This window comes from Gopherus evgoodei, chromosome 1, assembly GCF_007399415.2.
Source record: "Gopherus evgoodei ecotype Sinaloan lineage chromosome 1, rGopEvg1_v1.p, whole genome shotgun sequence".
NCBI lineage: Eukaryota > Metazoa > Chordata > Testudines > Testudinidae > Gopherus > Gopherus evgoodei.
In genome coordinates this window covers 278,011,989-278,031,901 of record NC_044322.1, presented here as the reverse complement: position 1 = coordinate 278,031,901, position 19,913 = coordinate 278,011,989, and the positions used below count along the sequence as shown (strand labels likewise).

Here is a 19,913-nt window from a genome sequence, read left to right as displayed (position 1 = left end):
CTGTCTTTACATTTTTAATTTTTGTTATGCTGAACATTGCAGAGCGGCACTGCAAAGTTGGCAGAGGGAAGCAGAAGGTGGGTGGGGTGACTGGCTTGGGACTCTGGCACTCAGGTAAGTGTACAAGACAACTGTTGGCTTGGAAAAGGGAGCTGGACGTTCAAACGATCAGCATGAAACGGTTAACAATCAAATTGACACTGCAAATTGCATAACCAGATATAAAAGTGAATGCAGCTAGAGGGGGGCAACACACCTTCTGGGAGTGGGAGCTATTGTTTCTGGTGTCTGCAGCAGGCACTGCACGGTTCCCCGAAGGCTCTCAGAAGGAAGGTTATGCTCACACCCTACGAACCACAATTCTGCAGCACGGGGAGGACTCTGCAACACGTTCGGGGGCTGCAGAAGAGCAGGATGCATGGGCCACGGCCCCTGCCCCTCTCATGGGGACAGCCTGCAGAGACATCCTCCCCCTCCTCTCCCCGGACAGAGCCTAGCCCGGGACTGGGAGGCGGCAGCAGCAGCACAAGGGCTGTCAGGTGATGCTGTTGCAGCCGCCCCAGGCCACAGAGCGGCTGAAGTTTGAGTCTGCGCCTAAAAGGCCCCGCAGAGGGTGAGGCCCGGCTCGCCCGACGGAGGGGTGGGGCTGGCTGTGGCCGACATCCAGGGCTTCCGGCCCGGCTCGCCAGGCTCCTCCTCGCTCCGCCTGATTGGGCCTTTCGAACGGTGCGGGCGGGCGGAGGCGAATGAATCAGCGCCGGGAGCCGCGGATGCGGCAGCTGGGAGGGCTCTGCCTGTGTCCGCAGCGTGCCAGGTAGCTGCACTGGGGGAGCGGGAGTTCTACAGCCCCTGCCTGTGAGTACTTTACCCCAGCTCGGCACACGGGAACCACCCTGTATCCTCGGCCCTAGGCCGCGTAACCCGCGGAGTGGCTGTAGCCGCTACACGCTCACTCGCGGGGGAAAGGCTGGGGGTGAAGGAGGGGACTGCACCTGGCGAATTTGTAAAGCTGTGTATGTGCAAGCGTCTCCCCTTCTGGGGCGTGAATGGTGGGGGATAATTTAATTTAATGCGGCACAAAAAAAGCATGAAGGATGCTCTTGGGGTGTGAGTTGCAGTGCAATACATAATCTCTGAGCACTGTCTGACATCTGCCCTGCAGTCAAAGTGCCACAGCAGCTGGATTTTGTGACAGTTCTCACTGATCAGGTCTCCTCTTTCCAGGAGGAATCTTACTGGCATTGAAAATGAAACTAACCTTCCGAATAAATTGCTGCTAACGATGATGATCATTATCATCCAGATTTGGAGATAATGTGATTTGGAACCTGTTCCAACCCAGAGTCTTTAAGTGTTCTTGATTTGATCAATACACCCCACCCATTCCTGTTGCTAGAGATCTTTGCCCCTCCCTCTGGCAGTGGTAAGAGATCTAGGCATCTTGAAGTACAATGTAAAGAGCTACATGAGATGAAGTGCACTTTTGAGCTAACTGTGGTTGTTGCTAATCAATATTAAGTACTTGAAAGTCAGGCAAAGGAAAAGCTAGGGGAATCATTTTAACTGTAACTTGCCTATTTTAACCATACTATATATTAAGGTGTATATTAAACAGCATAACCATTATATGTTTATATAAATGAGAAATATTTTTTCAGTTTATATGCTGTATCTAGCATAAATCTCAGTTTGCGGTAGGAGGAAATTACCATAGAAACTTTTCCATTTCTTGATTTTTTTTTTTAATGTTTAAAATTACAATTTTTTTGTTAACATCTTTGTATTTTGTAGGTTTATGCTGGAGGACAGTTTATAAAACACCGATCTCTCTGAAAGTATATACAACTATAGAACTCAGAATGAAATGACAACACCACATCATGTAACTATGAAACTTAAATAATGTGTATTTGTATTGTCTTTAATGGGACTACATTTGGATCTGAGGGCCAGTGAAGGCAGATCACTTTGCCAGATCATAAAAATGGCCATATTGCCTCAGACCAATGGTCCATGTAGTCCAGTATTCTGTCTTCCGATAGTGGCTGCGGCCTGATAATCCATTGGGAATGAAGTAGAACAGGTTTATTTTTTCAGTGAGCCAACCTCTGGCAATTAGAGGCTTAAGGACGCCCAAGAGCCTGGGTTTGCGTCCCTGAACATCTTGGCTAATAATCATTGATGGATCTCCATGAGCGTACTTAATTCTTTTTTGAATCCACTTTTACTTTTTGCCTTCACAATATCCCCTGGCAATGAGTTCCACAAGTTCACTGTGCCTTGTGTAAAGATGTAGTACTTCCTTTTGTTCATTTTAAAGCTGCTGCCTGTTTACTTTATCCACAAAATTCATGTTTTTATAGACTTATATTCACCCTTTGTTGTCTCTTCTACGATGAACAGTAACAGTCTTTTTAATCTCTCCTCATATGGAAACTGTTCCATACCCCTAGTCATTTTTGATGCCCTTCTCTGTACTTTTGTCAATTCTAATCTATCTTTTTTGAGATGGGGAGACCAGGACTGTATTCAGTATTCTAGATGTCAGCATACCATGGATTTATGTAGTGACATGGTGATATTTACTGTCTTTTATTTTCTATCGCTTTCCTAATTTGGTTGGCTTTTTTGACCACTGCTGCGCATTGAGCAAATGTTTTCAGAGAACTATCCACAATGACTCCAAGCTCTTTCTTGAGTGGTAATAACTAATATAGACCCCATCATTTTGTGTATATATAGTTGAGATTGTTTTCCAGCGTGAATTACTTTGGATTTGGCAAATGAAATTCAATGTTGATATTTTGTTGCCCAATCATCCAGTTTTGTGAGATCTCTTTGTAACTCTTCACAGTCTGTTTTGGACTTAACCATTTTGAGTAATTTTGTACCCTCTACACACTTTGTTACCTCATGGTTCACCCCTTTTCCCAGATAATTTTATAAATATCTTGAACAGTATTGCACCCAGTACAGATCCTTGGGGGACCCCACTATTTAACTCTCTCCATTGTGAAAACTGATCATTCTTACTCTTTGTTTCCTTTTTTAGCTAGTTACTGAGCGATGCAAGGACCTTCCTTCTTTTCCTATTTCTGCTTATTTTGCTTAAGAGCCTTTGGTGAGGGACCTTGTCAAAGGCTTTCTGAAAGTCAAGTACACTGTGTCTGCTGGATCACTCTTGATCTTTGACCTCCTCAAAGAATTCTAGTAGATTTGAGGGATGGTCTCTCTTTACAAAAGCCATGTTGACTCTTCCCCAACACATCATGTTCATCTGTGTGTCTGATAAATTTTGTTTCAACCAATCTGCCTGGTTCTGAAGCTAGACTTACTAGCCTGTAATTGCTAGGTTCACCTCTGGGACCTTTTCTAAAAAAAAAAAAATGGCGTTACATTAGCCATCATTCAGTCATCTGGTACAGAGGCTGATTTAAGTGATAGGTTCCATAGTTAGTATTGCTGCAGTTTCATATTTGTGTTCTGTTAGAACTCTTGGATGAATAGCATCTGGTCCTTGTGACTTATTACTATTTCTTAATTTATCAATTTTGTTTAAAAACATCCTCTATCAACAGCTCAATTTGGGACAGTTCCTCAGATTTGTTTTTTAAAAAGGTGTGGGAATCTCCTTCACATCCTCCGGAGTGAAGACTGATGCAAAGATTTCATTTAGGCTGTGTACACAATTTATATTGATTTAAGTTATGTTGCTCAGGGGTCTGAATAAGCCACCCTCCTGAGCGACATAAGTTATGCTGACCTAAGTGCCAGTGTGGACAGCACTATGTCAGTGGGAGAGCTCCCGGCTCTGCTGGAATAATTAAGTTGATAGGAGAGCTCTCTCACTTTGGCTTAGAGCAGAGGTGGGCAAACTTTTTGGCCTGAAAGCCACATTGGGGTTGCAAAACTGTATAGAGGGTTGGTTAGGGAAGGCTGTGCCTCCCCAAACAGCCTGGCCTCCGCCCCCTATCCAGTCCCTCCCACTTCCCACCCCCTGACTGCTCCCCTCAGAACCTCTGACCCATCCAACCCCCCTGCTCTTTGTCACCTGACCGCTCTCCCCCTCCCCCCCAGGACCCCTTAGCTAACCCCCCATGCTCCCTGACTGTTCTGATCCCTATCCACATCCCCGCCCCCTGACAGGTTCCCCCCCGAACCTCCGCCCCATCCAATTGCCCACTGTCCCCTGACTGCTCCCCGCCCCCTTACCATGCTGCTCAGAGCAGCCGCGCCGCTTGACCAGAGCCAGACACGCTGCCATGCGGCCTTACAGGAGCACGATGCCCTGCAGGAGCAAGCAGCCCCGCCGCCCAGAGCACTGCGCACACGGTGGTGTGGCTACGGGGAAGGGAGGACAGCAGGGGAGGGGCCGAGGGCTAGCCTCCCCGGCTGGGAGCTAAAGGGCCAGGCGGGACGGTCCCACAGGCCGGATGTCGCCCGTGGGCCATAGTTTGCCCACCCCGGCTTAGAGCCTCCACCAATGCAGCTGTGCCACTGTAAGCTCTGTAGTGTAAGCCATAGCTTTTCCACAGTGGCCTTATCTTTTTTTCAGTGCTCCTTTTGCACCTTGACCGTCCAATGGCCCCACTGATTGTTTGATAGACTTCCTGCTTCTGATACACTTAAAAAATATATTTGCTGTTAGTTTTGTGTCTTTTGCTAGTTCCTCTTCAAATTCTTTTTTGGCCTAATTATACTTTTACCTTTGACCTGCCAGAGTTTGTTCATTTCTATTTTCCTCAGCGGCATCTGACTTCCAGTGTTTAAATGATGCCTTTCTGCCTCTAAGTGCCTCTTTTAGCTTGTTGCTTAGCCACGGTGGCATGTTTCCAGTCCACTTACTGTTTTTAATTTGGGGTATACATTTAATTTGAGCCTCTACTGTGGTGTTTTTAAAAAGTTTCCATGCAACTTGCAGGCATGTCACTCTTGTGAATGTTCCTTTTAATTTCCGTTTAACTAACTTCCTCATTTTTGTGTAGTTCCTCTTTTTTTGAAGTTCAGTATTACTGTGGCAGACTTCTTTGGTATTTCTCTCCCCCTCCCCCGATGTTAAATTTAATTACATTATGATCACTGTTGCTGAGCAGGTGTGCTTTATTCATCACAGGATCTTAATCATCAAACTTGAATAAATCAGGCTCCCAGGAACCACAGATTCAAATCCCATAGGGGCAACACTGTCCTTCCAAAGTGGATCCTGCAAGCTGAGTGCCATGGAGATCTTTTGGAAGACACGTTGAAAATCAGGGTGCAGTGTTCTCTTCCTGGACACTTGATCCTAGTACTGATTTTATAGGAATGAGGTTTGCTCTAATGTCCTTGGCTAAAATTCCCATTCCTGTTGTTCAGTGTGCTGAAAATGGTGGACTGCATTTTATCTAGTAATACATGTTGGCATCTTTTGGGATACAGACAGTATATATAAATGTAAAGTATTATGTACCTTTGGTCTTTAAGGCATAGGCTTATACAGCTGAAATCTTACTAGTGTTGTGTCAGGATTTTCATTGTAAAACACAGGCAGATTATTCATATTACAATTTGTCCTGCTCCTGCCAGGGTTCTTTTAAAACCTTTTCCTTGGTACCTGACTATAGCCATATAACAGGATGGCCAGGCTTTGCCTACCCAAAGAGCAACATGCTGGGACTTTTAGGGCTGCACTCCCAGTTCCTGCCTTGCTGGGTAAAAAGGGTGTTTATCAGTTAGTTAGCTTATCATGATTGAAAAGCACTATTGAGAAGTGCTGTTGAGGTGCCTTTTTCTTGAGGTAACTAATGCACATGAGCTATTCTGAGGTGGAGCGACAGTGAAGACCAGGCACTTAAGTTTTTTGCCCTGAGGTAAACTCCCTAAGGTCAATCCATGGAGGGGCTATAGAGCTGTTTTCTTCACAGTAAAATTGAAGTGTTGTATTTTTTACCTCAGGATAGCTCACGTGCGTTAGTTACCCTGAGGTAAAAAACACTTTTTTTTTTTTTTTTTAGCAGGGAAGAGAAGGCCTTACATGTCTGAAACCATGTTCAAAAGGCTTTGGCTCTGGCAGTGTTGTAGCCACGGGTCCCCACAGGCTATATGTATTCATATCAAGTGAACCAATTACACCCTTGCTATAGAGGTGCTGCTTGATGAGCTGGCATGTTCCAGCAGGAAATGCTCCTTGAGTTCTCTGTCATGCAGGGACTTGTATGAGTTCAGGAGCCTCACCTCTGTATTAAAGTGGGGAGTTGTAGAATGCTGTATACGCCGTTGTTTTGGGCTCCAGAAAGAGACTCCCTGAGGAGCAGCGTTGCTGTACATCCTGATGAAAGGATGTTTGCCACCGCAAGGTGTTTGAGCCCTGGTGACTAATTTTGGTTCTTTTTCTATTCCATGCCTTTGAGGCCCCCTCCCCCAAGAAAAACAATTTGAAAGTAAGCAGGAGTTTTGTTTCCTATGATGTAACTGGAGGCCTATAGTTGCTGTAGTAAAATACATAGTAGCACACTCTAGACGTCACATCTGTTCTGATACATTTAAGAACCTAACATTCAAAACAAAATTGTCAGTATGTATAATGAAGATATCCTGGATATATTAAGTATACACCCTGACATTAGGAAGGAAAAGAAGCTGTGTTTTTATTTAAAAATGAAGATATTTTGTAGGGATGTGGGTTCCAACAATACTGTCAGAACTAATATAAAACTTCCATCAATTTCAGACCGATCTGTTTGTGACTGTCTTGGGGGTTGCAATCTTCCACCCCAGTATGCTTTATATTTAAATCTTCAACCTGTATTTTGAGAGAGACAGTCTTATGTACAAACATTTTGTAATGAGTTTATAAATGTCTTTGGGTTCCACCTCCATCTAAATTAGTGACTACCTCCTTTATATTTAAGATGCCAATAACTGCTGGGTTGACTTTTTTGTTGTATTGCTCAATGTCTGAACTGCTTATGGGTCACTAATTACAGCATATGTGATTTTGGCCAGACTTATAAACTTGCATTACAGAATAGCTTGTATCTAATTTAGCATCTTTTGCGACATCATGACTTATGGGGCTAATGAGTAGGAACTACCCATCTTATTTAATGCATTTAATTGCCATTTGAAACACTACTCTCATGGCTTGTCTTTATTGCATTATCAGCTTGACCTATAACTCGAGTTTTCCCCGAACTCCTGTCAACACGCAAAATCTGTAGCTCAAATTAAATGATACCTTAAGCTTGAGCTAACTGGCCTAACAGAGAAGTGGGTTGAAGGTCAAGCACTGCTAACTGGAGTTTATAATGCAGTGAGGATAAAGCAGCTCAAGTTACAACAACTCCTAGTTCTGCTTATCCAATCACTCTAATCATTCTTGCTTGAGGTAGCTGTCTTGAGTGTAGTAACTTGAACTAACTGTTACAGCACAGACAAACTCTAAGCTGCACCTCCTGAGTCTTTATTAATTTTTGCAGTAAATGCTTTGGTTCATATTGACTGGAATACCTGTGGTTCTGTTTCTTTGATCTGCTGTGCACCAGGTGGTGGCACTGTGGGGTGTGGAGAGGGAGTGAACTGCCTTATGAGGGCATGTTGAGAGAGAGAGAGAGAGAGAGAGAGTGTGTGTGTGTGTTTATTACCTGGGCCATTGAGGCCTGTGCAGAGGGTGTGTCCCAAGCCATACCCTCTTCCTGAGATACACGCACATCTGTGTGGTCAGGTGCCCTTCCCTCCACTTGGATCCATCACCCTGGCCTCCCCTGGCTGAACTCCATGCCTCCAATTACTGCCTGCTCCTGCCTCCCTTAATGAATCAATTAATGTCTGGTCTGCATCCCACAATAAATTACCCTAGCTGAGCCCCTCCAACAATAAATTTAATGCTTCTCCCCCAACAATTAGTTCTGTACAGACTCCTCTGCTGGGGTGGCAGGAGTGGAGACAGAAATCCACTGTCCTTCCAGTGCGCGCACAGTTCCCCAGCCTGGAGTGCTGGAGGCAGGAGCGTACACACATGCTGGGCTGGGATGGTTGTGCCCCCTGCTTTGGAGAGAGAGAAGGGATGAAGCCCTGCCGCTGCTCTCTCCTTCAAGGGGTGAAGGTGGGATACAGCCCTTTAGGGCAACTTACTCTTCATAGTGGCAGCTGACTCCTCATCTGATCTGCAGTGGCAGGACTGGAGCCACTTTTGCAGATTTATTAACTGTGTTGGTTACAGTGTTCTCATACTGAAGGCTTCTGCTACAGAAAACAGCACTAGAGACATAATCCTGTTTAAAAAGAAGGCAACTTGTTTAGAAAGGAAGATGACCATCGCCTACCATAGATTCCTACTTGCCCTGGGGGAGTAGATTTTTTCAAGCCCTGCTTGTGATAGTTAAGACTGATACCTACACTAAAAAGCAATTACACTTTAAACCAAATACTCCACTAGAACACTGTAATGTGAGAAACTTGTATGTCTGGAAATTAACAAGCTTCCAGCAGCAGCCTTAATTCTGACACTCACCCAACTCATATTCCAAAGAACTCCATTATCCCAGAGGGCAGAAGACTTGTCTGTTAACCCACTTACTAGTTATGAATCAGCCCTCCTGTGGACCACAGCATCTCACATATCTCTACACACTGGCTGCCTGAGACCCGGTCCCATACCTAGCAGCCCATTAGAGGCTATACCAGAGATCAGCAACCTTTGGCACACAGCCTGCCAGGGTAAGCAGTTTGTTTACCTGCCTCGTCCACAGATTTGGCCGATTGCGGCTCCCACTGGCCGCGGTTCACCGCAGCAGGCCAATGGGGGCTGCAGGAAGCAGTGGCCAGCACATCCCTCCACCCGCTCCACTTCCTGCAGCCCCCATTGGCTTGGAGTGGCAAGTGCGAACCGCAATTGGCCGAACCTGTAGACGCAGCAGTTAAACCGGTCCAGCCTGCCAGGGGACTTACCCTGGTGGGCTGTGTGCCAAAAGTTGCCAATTCCTGGGCTTATACATTCCAATTCCCCCATTCACCTTCCCTCTATTAGACCAAGGGCCAATCCACCTGACACAGGCCAACACCCCTTTTTTACCAAAACTGCTGTACCTGTATGGGCTGTGGTAGCCTACATTCCTCAGCAGTATGAACTCCAGATCTGCCTGTAACTGATGGTTTGAGAAAGAATTTAAGTTAGCAGTCAGTAATTCTAGTGTGAGTCCTTTTGAGGATACTTAATATTGTAAAAAATTGTTCTTGCTACGATTATTCAAATGTTTACTGTGTTAATGCAAAGCTTTAGCTTCTTAGGGAGCCCTCCTCTGACAACTAAGATTGCAGAATAACTTATGTAAAAAGAAATGCATGAAGTTCAAGTGTCACAATTTCCCTCAATCCCTTTATTTGTTTGTTTTTAAAAGACCAGTTTTGTTAGGCCTTCCCAAAAAATGCAGATGCTGAACATTCTTGTAATAGCTGCTTTGTGACTATTTTACTGTGTTCATGTTTTGAGCACTCCCTCTGAATTAGGCCGCCTTTTGTTCTTCTAATGGCAGTTGCCATGTTAAGGCTCTTGTTTGATTATGTGGGGCTTCTTATTTTAATGAGAACAGCTTTTCTACTGGCTGTTCTATCCATATTTTTTTTTTAAAGAGTCAATGAAGCCTCTTATTGGGACTCTCTCTTGGGACAAAGGATCTCTTATGCTAAAGGAAAATATATGCCCCTGGACCAACTCGTGGGAAGATGGCAGGCATTATAAATGAGCAAGTTATGTACTCTGCCCTTTCCCTCTAATATGTAGAGAGGAAAATGACATCAGAGATAGGACAATCCCACTATTTATTTTGTTTTCCTGCAAATAAAAAAGTGATGTAACTCTTGCATGTTCAGATATAACCAACTCAGGGCATCTTTGGTAAATCTTTACTTGATTGGCATGACACGTTTTGTACAAAGAAAAAGCTTCTGTCTGAAAACAAGCTGATTTCATAGTAGGAGTAAATGCATGGTCTTAAGGTATGTTTTGTAAAGTTTATTAAAAGACGTAGTGGGTGGAATGCAAAGGTCGAGGTAGCGGGAAGGGCAGATGGGAGAGAAACAACACAAACTCTTCTTAGGAAATGGAGATACTTCTGTCTATAGTAAAACTTACAGTTTAGAGAAAGCTAAAGAATTGTGTTACAAATGTAAATTTACGTTTCTCTTTGACTTTATACACACACACAGTCAAAACATCACAAATGTGCTTCAATCCCACTCTGGCTGTGTGGTGACTCTCTAGAACTGTTTCCTATTATCATCAAGCAGGTCGTCTTCTTTTTTTTAAAGAAATATCTGACAGATGTCTTTCCCTATCATGTGGTATTTACTCCATAGTGATGGACAAATTACAAAAGATAAATGTATATTTCAGAGTTTATGCAACAACTATGTTGGACATTTCTGTATCATATCTATGAAAGTCTGAATTTTTTTCCTTTCAGTTTTATTAAGAGCATGTGTAATTAATTTCATTACTTTGCTACATGAAATAGAATTACACCATATATGAAATGCATTATACGATATGGCATTCTTTGGAAAGGACATTGGGGTAGGGGCTGTCTTGTTCTGTTTGTACAGCACCTATCACAATAGGGGTCCTTGTTCAGGATTGGGGCTCTGAGGCCCTATCACAGTTCAAATATTAAATAATACAAACATTTTGTGTTTTATCTGTTTCTGAGTAAACTTTGACTTCTCCTATGTATTGCATGTGAAGAAACTAATTTTTATAAATATTTTACTTTAAAGACTGAGAGAACCTTAACTCATGATTTTCTGCAGTTATAATGCTTGTGATATATAGCAATGGACTACAACAACTTTAACTTCTTCAAGTTTAAGGTTTTTTGGGTACATGTTGGATAACTGATGTAATAGCAAACTTGGAAGTTTTTTCCTCTTCTACAAGTCAGAGAGCTTTGACACCTTCTTGGAAGCACGTGAACCATTATCAAATACTATTTATAGCTAAATAGTAGTGAAGAAACTTGCCATTTTGTCCTGTAATATTTACTATTTTCTGACAGTGTAGAGTGGTAAACTATCAGGTCAAGATTAGAACTCTGTTAAGAGAGTCAGTCTGACTGTTTTCACCTAATAGTTTAACTCTTGTAAAAATTAGAAGTGATTCCATTAAAAATAATTTGCTGGGTTGTTTTTTTTGTCTCTTCCTCCCCCCATGTCCAGGAAAAGCCTTCCATATAAATACAGATGACCATGCAGCATGCTGTTCAGGTAAATGACATTAATAATAAAAATGCTTGATACTTCATATGCATCTTTTCTTTATGCAAGGATCACAGGGCGCTTTGCAGACAAATTACTGCAAGGCTCACAGTTGACCCTGTGAGATCTTTACCATCCCATTTTACAGGTGGGAAATCTTAGTCACAGAGGTTAAATGACTTGCCTTAGGTCACACAGGGAGTCAGTAGCAGGACTGATAGTTCTGGAGCCTAGCTTTCTGTTTCAGCTACTAGATCATGCCACTTCTCCTTAGGTGGTGTTATCTAAGAAGATTTCTAAGGCAAAATAAGCGACTAAATCAAACGTAATTGTTCCTAAAATATAGTGACTTTATTTGTGTAACTATTAATATTCAAGTTTTGCAAAGTGATTAATTCTATAAGAGAATATGTAGTTGGTCCATCCACAAGTTAAAAAGTCTTGTGGGACCAACTAGCTCAGGGGTTCTCAAACTGGGGTTCAGGACCCCTCAGGGGGTCATGAGGTTATCACATGGGGGGTTGCGAGCTGTCAACTTTCACCCCAAACCTTGCTTTACCTCCAGCATTTATAATAGTGTAAAATATGTAAAAAAGTGTTTTTCATTTATAAGAGGGGGTCGCACTCGGAGGCTTGCTGTGTGAAAGGAGTCACTAGGACAAAAGTCTGAGAACCCCTGAACCAACTAATCATGGATGAACTCAGTCAACAGTTAGTTGTGTGGCTGGGCTAGGTTATCTGGGATAGGATGGTGAGGGCATGACATTTTGTGTGGTGAATGAGATCCTCTGAGAGGGAGGGGTTTTGTTTGGTTTTTCTTCGTCATTTTTTCTTCATCCCCATTACTCTCTTTGACTCCCTAAGCTAACCCTTAACAACGTTACTGATAGAAAAACCCATGAAAGAGGAAATTATCTTTCTTTAAATTACACAAGGTATTTCCAAGTGGAAGTTTGCCAGGAATCCTGGGATGAATTACTCCCAGCTTACCCTTCTGTCACCTTATCTCACAGGGTTGCATTCCAATGATATTGCTTTGGAGGGATTTCTATATAGAAGGAGTAAGAGGAAGAACTTGAGGCCTGGTCTACACTACGCGTTTAAACCGATTTTAGCAGCGTTAAACCGATTTAACGCTGCACCCGTACACACAACAAGGCCCTTTATATCGATATAAAGGGCTCTTTAACCCGGTTTCTGTACTCTTCCCCGCTCTCTGGTTCTCTGATACACTGGTTCTCTAGTACCCTTGCCCCATATTCTAGGCAGGACTGACTCTATTTTTAGATACAACATAAAGGAGGGAATGACCCACGGGGTCATTCTCATTTTTGTCTTTGCGCCCCCAGCCAACCTCGGCGAAGGTCAGCCAGGAGCACCCATGACAGCAGCAGACGGTACAGAACGACTGATAACCGTCTCTGCTACCTTGCAAAGGCAAATGAATGCTGCTGTGTAGCGCTGCAGTACCACCTCTGTCAGTGGCATCCAGTACACATATGATGACAGTGACAGAAGGCAAAACGGGCTCCATGGTTGCCATGCTATGGCGTCTGCCAGGGCAATCCAGGGAAAAAGGGTGCAAAATGATTATCTGCCATTGCTTTCACGGAGGAAGGAATGAGTGATCACATTTACCCAGAATCACCTGCAACACTGTTTTTGCATCATCATGCATTGGGATCTCAACCCAGAATTCCAATGGGCGGGGGCGACTGCGGGAACTATGGGATAACTACGGGATAGCTACCCACAGTGCAACGCTCCAGAAATTGACGCTAGCCTGGGTATATGAACACACACCACCGAATTGTTGTGCTTTGTGTGGCTGCGTGCATTTGACTTTATACAATCTGTTTTACAAGACTGGTTTATGTAAAATCGGAATAATCCTGTAGTGTAGACGTACCCTGAGTTTTTCCTTTCTCCTCATTGTCTCCTATTATTCAGACTTTTTTCTGCTTTACTCTGTAGTCAAGTCCTTCCTCGCTGCTTCTTCCCCTTTCCCAATACCCAAACTGTCCCAAAGAGCTTGCAATTCAAGGTAACATTTTACTCTCAGGTACTCTCAGTGGAATTCCATTGAAAACAGTGGAGTTAAAGGCACAGATTGATACAAATCAGAACAAATTTTCATCTGCCCCTATTTCTCTGTTCTGTTTTGTTTTCCTCCCATTCCTTGGGCACTGCAGGTAAAGTTTCTGCAAGGCTGGCTTTTATGTATATCATCAGAATTTCTTTGCTAACATGAGACAGGTGTTGACACAGGAAAAAATACAGTTAGAAGACTGGGACTGATATCCTTTTTCATTGATGCTATGATATAGTGAGCAAATGAAGTCTTCCTTCCTGCCCCATAGCGAAGAAAACACTTTCAGTGCCACTGCACGTTGCTTTAGAATGCTTGAATACAAGAGGTGAAGACTTGTCTAAGAAGTGTACTGTTCAGACTTGTTTAATACAAGGACATAACACATTTTCTATTGTAGCTTAAGAATTTTAATGTTCTCTCCCCACCCCCCCAAAAAAAAAACAACACCTCCTGTGAAATCTTTGATCAAAGAGAGAGAGGCCAGCAGCAAATTTAGTTTTAGGCTATAGATTTGTCTTTTTATATTGTGGATTCTGCCCAGTACTAACTTTCTTACAAGTTTTATAAATTAATTCTTTATTTATAAGGCAGTTAAAAAATAGACCTTTTTTGAGAGAGAAAATGTTTTTATGTATGTCAGGTGGAAAACTGTAAATCATAGACTGATGTAGTAGCATCTGAACTTAGGAATGATGACTGACAGCCGCAATAGATCTTTGCAGGGTTGATGAGTAGCTTAAAAATCAAAATTAGATCTCTCTTATCATTACCTGATGTGTGAGGAAATTATCAGATTCCATTATTGGAGGTTGCAGCTGCTAGACCAGGGGTTCTCAAATTGGGGGTCAGGACCCCTCAGTGAGTCGCAAAGTTATTACATGGGGATTGCAAGCTGTCAACCTCCACCACAAACCCCGCTTTGCCTCCAGCATTTATAATGGCATTAAATATATAAAAAGGTGCTTTTATCTTATAAGGGGGGGTCACACTCAGAGGCTTGCTATGTAAAGTTTGAGAGCCACTGTACCAAACCCATTTGTTTTAACTTACTGAAATCTTCTCTAGGTGTGGTTTGGAGATGATATTCCTTTAACTCCACGAAGTCCTCTGACTCCCAGACATGGCCCGGGCTTGGCAGATGTTTGCCTATATGATCAGTGGATATCTGTGCGGCATGAAGCAACTCTGGTACCTATGCAGGAAGATCTATCAATCTGGCTATCTGGATTGCTGGGTAATGCTAAAATCATCATTGTCTAATGAATTTGAAAGATTCATTATCCTGGCCAATGCTGACCTTTCATATTCATACATTTGCTAAGAGCGAGTGAATGAGACTGGGCTTGCGTAATGAGGAAAGTTGCATTAAAATGCATGTTTCGGTTTAAGATTTTAAGCTAGCATTGACAGTTTTCCGCTCATAATACCACTTACTTATATTTCCTGTTCAGTAAGTAGTCTGTAGTCTAATTAAATAATGAATATTTTATTTGATTTTATCTGAATTTTAATAGAAATAGTTTTATAGCTAAATAAACATTTTAATTTTAAATGTATGCCAATTCTCTTTTTAGAATCTCTAAAGCTATAGGATATAACTAACAGGCTGAAACAGTGCATGTTGAGAAGAGGGAAACATATAGTACAGATACATCTCTAAGTTAGTATCTGTTTTTTAGATTTAATAAAAGCTTACATTTATGTTATTGCTTCAGTGGCAGTTGATTTTTATGGTGCATATGTGAAGTAGCAGAAATTTTAAAGTTTATGCCATTCATCAGTTGTTTTAGTTGAATGGAATAAAAACTGGTATTCAAAATACTGATGATCTCACTTCTATTGTAGACTACGGGCCAACTTTGTGTCTTTTTAATGGTGGAATGCCATGTCTGAGTTGCCTGCATGTAGTTTCTGTTAGGCTGCCTTCCTCTGGAATAATTCTAACATTTTCCACTTTTTTTATTTTCAGGGGTAGAAGTTACAGCGGAACGGTTGCTGGAAGAGCTTGATAATGGTGTACTACTCTGCCAGTTGGTTGGTGTCCTTCAAAGTACAATTAAAAAATGCTGTAGCTCAAAGGACTTAAGGGTGAGTTATCTGACTATTACAGTAATTGATAAACTTCATCACTTCATGTGCAACCACTTTTTAATCTGCATTTAACAAAATTGCACTCTATATGCATTGCACTTGGAAATAAGAAGAAATGTGATGTCTTAACGGATCAAATAAGTAGCTACAAATGAGATGTTGACTATTCATTGTGTGTCAAATCCTAAAGCCCTCACTTCAATAGAGGTGTGCTGATGGAAGGCCTGATTAAGGACCTTATGGTCTGACCCCTCAAGACTCTGATTCTTATTGATTTGTGTGTGGTGGGAAGGACTAACTGGGTAAGAGAAACAGGAAACCTGTTGGCATTTTGTACCAGTAATTGATCACTAGACTAGAGTGTGCTGCACGGTGAACAGCCACTAAAAATCCCTAAAACAACATATGTATGGGAGACATGCTTAAGCACCACTATTGGGAATAAAACGTGGCAGAAACAAGAGTGGCTAAAACTCACAATTTATACAAAGTAGAAGGATTTGAAGTCTTTATGACACATGACTTGACCCTTACACCTGTGCAAACATTAGCATATGCCGTGTGTGATTGAGATGTACAGAAGATAGAGAGAATGTTTAGAATAGTGCTTTCATGTATCAAAAATATTGGACAGTCATTTCATGTTTTATTAGTTCCCTCTGAGAAAGAAGTGGCTGAATCACTGTTCCCACAACTTTAATTTCTTCTTCGAGTGCTTGCTCATATCCATTCCAATTAGGTGTGCGCGCGCCGCGTGCACGTTCGTCGGAGACTTTTTACCCTAGCAACACTCGGTGGGCCAGCAGGTCGTCCCCTGGAGTGGCGCCGGTATGGCGCCTGATATATACCCCTGCTGGCCCGCCCGCTCCTCAGTTCCTTCTTACCGCCCGTGTCGGTCGTTGGAACTGTGGAGCACGGCTAGCCATTCTCCACCTCCCTAGCGTTTCACTCTTCTGCAGTCTAGTGTATATAGTTGTAGTTATAAAGTTAAGTAAGTATAGTTGTAAATAGTTATACTGAGGATCGGGGGTTCGCCCCTTTTTCCTCCCCGCGGTGCCGGGGCCCATGCCCGGTTCACCCGGCTTTAAGCCTTGTGCGGCCTGTCATCGGCCAATGCCAACAGGAGATCCGCATGACTCCTGCCTGAGGTGCCTAGGCGAGTCCCACCTTGTGGACAAGTGTCGGATCGGCAAGGCGTTCAAGCCCCGAACGAAGAAGGAGCGGGACAGTCGCCTGAAGCAGATCCTGATGGAGGCAGCGCTGACTCCCCCACCGTCGGCACCGACTCCGGCACCGGGACCAAGTGTCGCCTCCGCTTCGGACCGCCCGGCGCCGGCGAAGGCTCCAACTTCCCACTCGGCACCGGCCCGGCACCCTAGCCGGCACCGCTCCCTCTCCCCGAGGAGCAAAAAGCACAGGGCTCCTGCGGTGCCTGCAACTGCACCACAGTCAGAGCGTGCCTCAAAACCTGACCGCCCGGCACCGTCATCTGCCGCGGCACCGAGCGTCGTCGCACCGTCGACTCCGGCCCCTAGAGACCGTTGAGTCCGGTGCCATTCAGCTTCCCAGTGAGGACAGGGGTCAAGCTTGTCGCGCCCTCCACACCGGAGACCTTCTCAGCGGCACGCGACATCATCGCATTGACAGAGCCCGAGCTGCCCCAACCCCCGGCACCGCCGGTGCGGGTTATCCAATCGCTGGGCAAGCCCGCCATGGTACGGCCGCATTCGCCGGGTACTACCGGGCATCGGTCCCGTTCCAAATCAAGGGACCACTCCCAGCGTCGCCGCTCGAGATCTAGACGCCGCTCGCAGTCCCGGGACCACTACCTGCGGCACCGGTCGTACTCGCGGCACCATTCAAGATCCCGGTCGCCGTCGTACTACTCTCGGCACCGGTCTAGATCGCGGCACCGACGTTCATACTGCAGCCGATCCCAGCACGGCAGTGGACGGCACCGGTCGACCTCCCGGCACCGAGCCGGTAGCAGGTCCCAGTCTAGATCACAGTACCGCCATGATTCCCAGTACCGTTCACCGGCACCGCGCAGCGACGTCGGGATGCGCAGAGGCCTGCCACAGTCGTCGGCGGCTCCTCCATGGCCTTTGAGGCACTCGTCCGCTTCTTCCCATATGGACAGTGCCTCTTACGGGGGTTCGGATGTGCACGCCCGCACGGACCAGGGTCCACCTCAGTGGTCTTTTTGGACGCCCTGGGCATACCACCAAGCCCAGGGCAAACCTTCGGGACAAGCTCGCTCCAACCCATCGGAGCGTCGTGCACCAGAGGCCACAATCAGTCGCCCACCCCCCCCCCTCAGGTATGGAGGAAGACCCCACGGATACCCTGGGGCAGCAGGATACCCGGGAAACGGAGGCCCCTCTGGACGAGGCTTCCGTGCAAGAACCACTCCTCCCTGGGGTGTCTTCGTCCTCGTCCCTGGATGAGGCGGTAGCGGGCACATCTTCATCGGGGCCCCCGCCGATCGATCTCCGGGCACATCAGGACCTGCTGAGGCGAGTGGCCCAGAACATAAACCTTCCTGTAGAGGAAGTCCCGGAAGTAGAGGACCCGGTAGTAAGCATCCTCTCGGCGGAGGCACCGACCAGGGTATCCCTCCCCTTCATTAAGTCGATCCAGGCGAAGGCAGACACCATCTGGCAGTCTCTGGCCTCCATTCCACCCACTGCCCGCGGCATGGAAAGGAAGTATATGGTACCATCCAAGGGGTATGAGTACCTCTACGTACACCCTGCTCCTTGGTGGTACAGTCAGTCAACGAGCGGGAACGCCACGGCCAACAGGCTCCTGCACCAAAATCAAGGGAAGCCAGGCTCATGGACTTGCTGGGCCATAAAATTTATTCTGCTGGAGGCCTTCAACTCCATCTGGCGAACCAGCAGGCCCTCCTGAGCCGTTACAGCCACAACACCTGGGAGGCTGTCGGCAAATTTACAGAGCTGCTCCCCCAGGACTCATGCCAGGAGTTTTCATCTCTCCTGGAAGAGGGCAGGAGGGTCGCCAGAACCTCGCTACAGGCGTCCTTAGATGCCGCAGATTCAGCAGCGAGGACTCTGGCGTCGGGCATAGCCATGCGCCGTATATCGTGGCTGCAGTCTTCCGGACTACCGCCGGAGCTACAATACACGATCCAGGACCTGCCATTTGACGGGCAGGGCCTCTTCTCTGAAAAGACGGATCCGAGGCTACAGAGCCTGAAGGATAACCGGGTCATCATCCGTTCACTGGGAATGCACACGCCCCAGACGCAGAGAAGGCCATTCCGCCCCTACCATCAGAGCACTTACCCCCCGCCTCGCCCCAGACAAGATTTCAACCGGAGGCGAGGCCGGCCAAATCGTAGACGGCAGTCAGGTCCTCAAAGGGGTAACACTTCCGGGTCCAAAAGGCCACCGCAGGGACCCAAGGCGAACTTTTGAAGGTGCGCCTGAGAGCAGCTTACCAGTCCCGTCTCTGGATACACTTCATTTCCTCAACCGCCTCCGCCACTTCCTACCGTCATGGTCCCAGCTGACTTTGGATCGTTGGGTCCTGAGCACGGTGCAGTTTGGTTACCATCTTCAGTTTGTTTCTCCACCCCCCTCCCATCCTCCCTCCTCGTCCCTCTTCAGGGACCCCTCTCACGAGCAACTTATCGTCCAGGAGGTTCGCAAGCTCCTGTCCATTGGGGCTATAAAGGAGGTGCCAAGGGAGCTAAGGGGCAAGGGGTTTTATTCCCGGTACTTCTTAATCCCCAAGTCAAAAGGGGGCCTACGACCCATCCTGGACCTGCGAGGCCTGAACAAATTCATCAAAAAGTTCAAGTTCCGCGTGGTAACCTTAGGAACCATCATCCCTTCCCTGGATCCCGGAGATTGGTACGCCGCTCTCGACATGAAGGATGTGTACTTCCACATTGCGATCTTCCCCCCGCACAGATGGTATCTCCGCTTTGTGGTGAATCAGGACCACTACCAGTTCACGGTCCTCCCTTTTGGGCTCTCCTTGGCCCCCTGGGTATTCACCAAGTGTATGGCGGTCTTTGCTGCTGCCCTGCGACGTCGTCGTATCCATGTCTTCCCTTACCTCGAAGACTGGCTCATTCGAGGCACGTCGGAAGCGCAGGTGCCCGGGCACATCACTATCATCACGGAGCTGTTTGTGAGCCTAGGCCTGACCATCAGTCTGGACAAGTCCACTCTGGTGCCTACGCGGAGCATAGAATTCATAGGGGCAGTGCTGGACTCCAACCTCGCGACGGCCAGCCTCCCCCGGCACCGATTCCAAGCCATAGTGTCCATGGTCACAAGCCTGCGGGCCTTCCCAACCACATCTACTCGAACGTGCCTCGCTCTCCTGGGGCACATGGCCGCATGCACTTCGTCACCAGACATGCAAGACTCCGCATGCACCCGTTGCAGACCTGGCTCGCGTCGGTCTATCGACCAGGCAGGGATGCCATAGACACAATAGTAACGATTCCACCGAATGTTCTAGGCTC

At 45.9% G+C, this 19,913-nt stretch overlaps 1 protein-coding gene across 2 annotated transcripts in view; it reads left to right on the top strand.

The window, feature by feature from the left end:
• The first annotated feature begins 818 nt into the window (after window positions 1-818).
• Window positions 819-19,913, top strand: part of GAS2L3 (growth arrest specific 2 like 3) — a 41,614-nt gene continuing 22,519 nt past the window's right edge. Inside the window, exons 1-5 of one of the 2 annotated variants that reach the window (XM_030548452.1) lie at window positions 819-855; window positions 1,792-1,882; window positions 11,191-11,238; window positions 14,387-14,555; window positions 15,291-15,409. In XM_030548452.1, the coding sequence (XP_030404312.1) occupies window positions 11,215-11,238; window positions 14,387-14,555; window positions 15,291-15,409 (312 nt within the window). In that variant the 5' untranslated portion in view covers window positions 819-855; window positions 1,792-1,882; window positions 11,191-11,214. Of the gene's footprint in view, window positions 856-1,791; window positions 1,883-9,897; window positions 9,976-11,190; window positions 11,239-14,386; window positions 14,556-15,290; window positions 15,410-19,913 lie in introns of those variants that run through there. The other variant, XM_030548453.1, reaches the window with a different exon arrangement.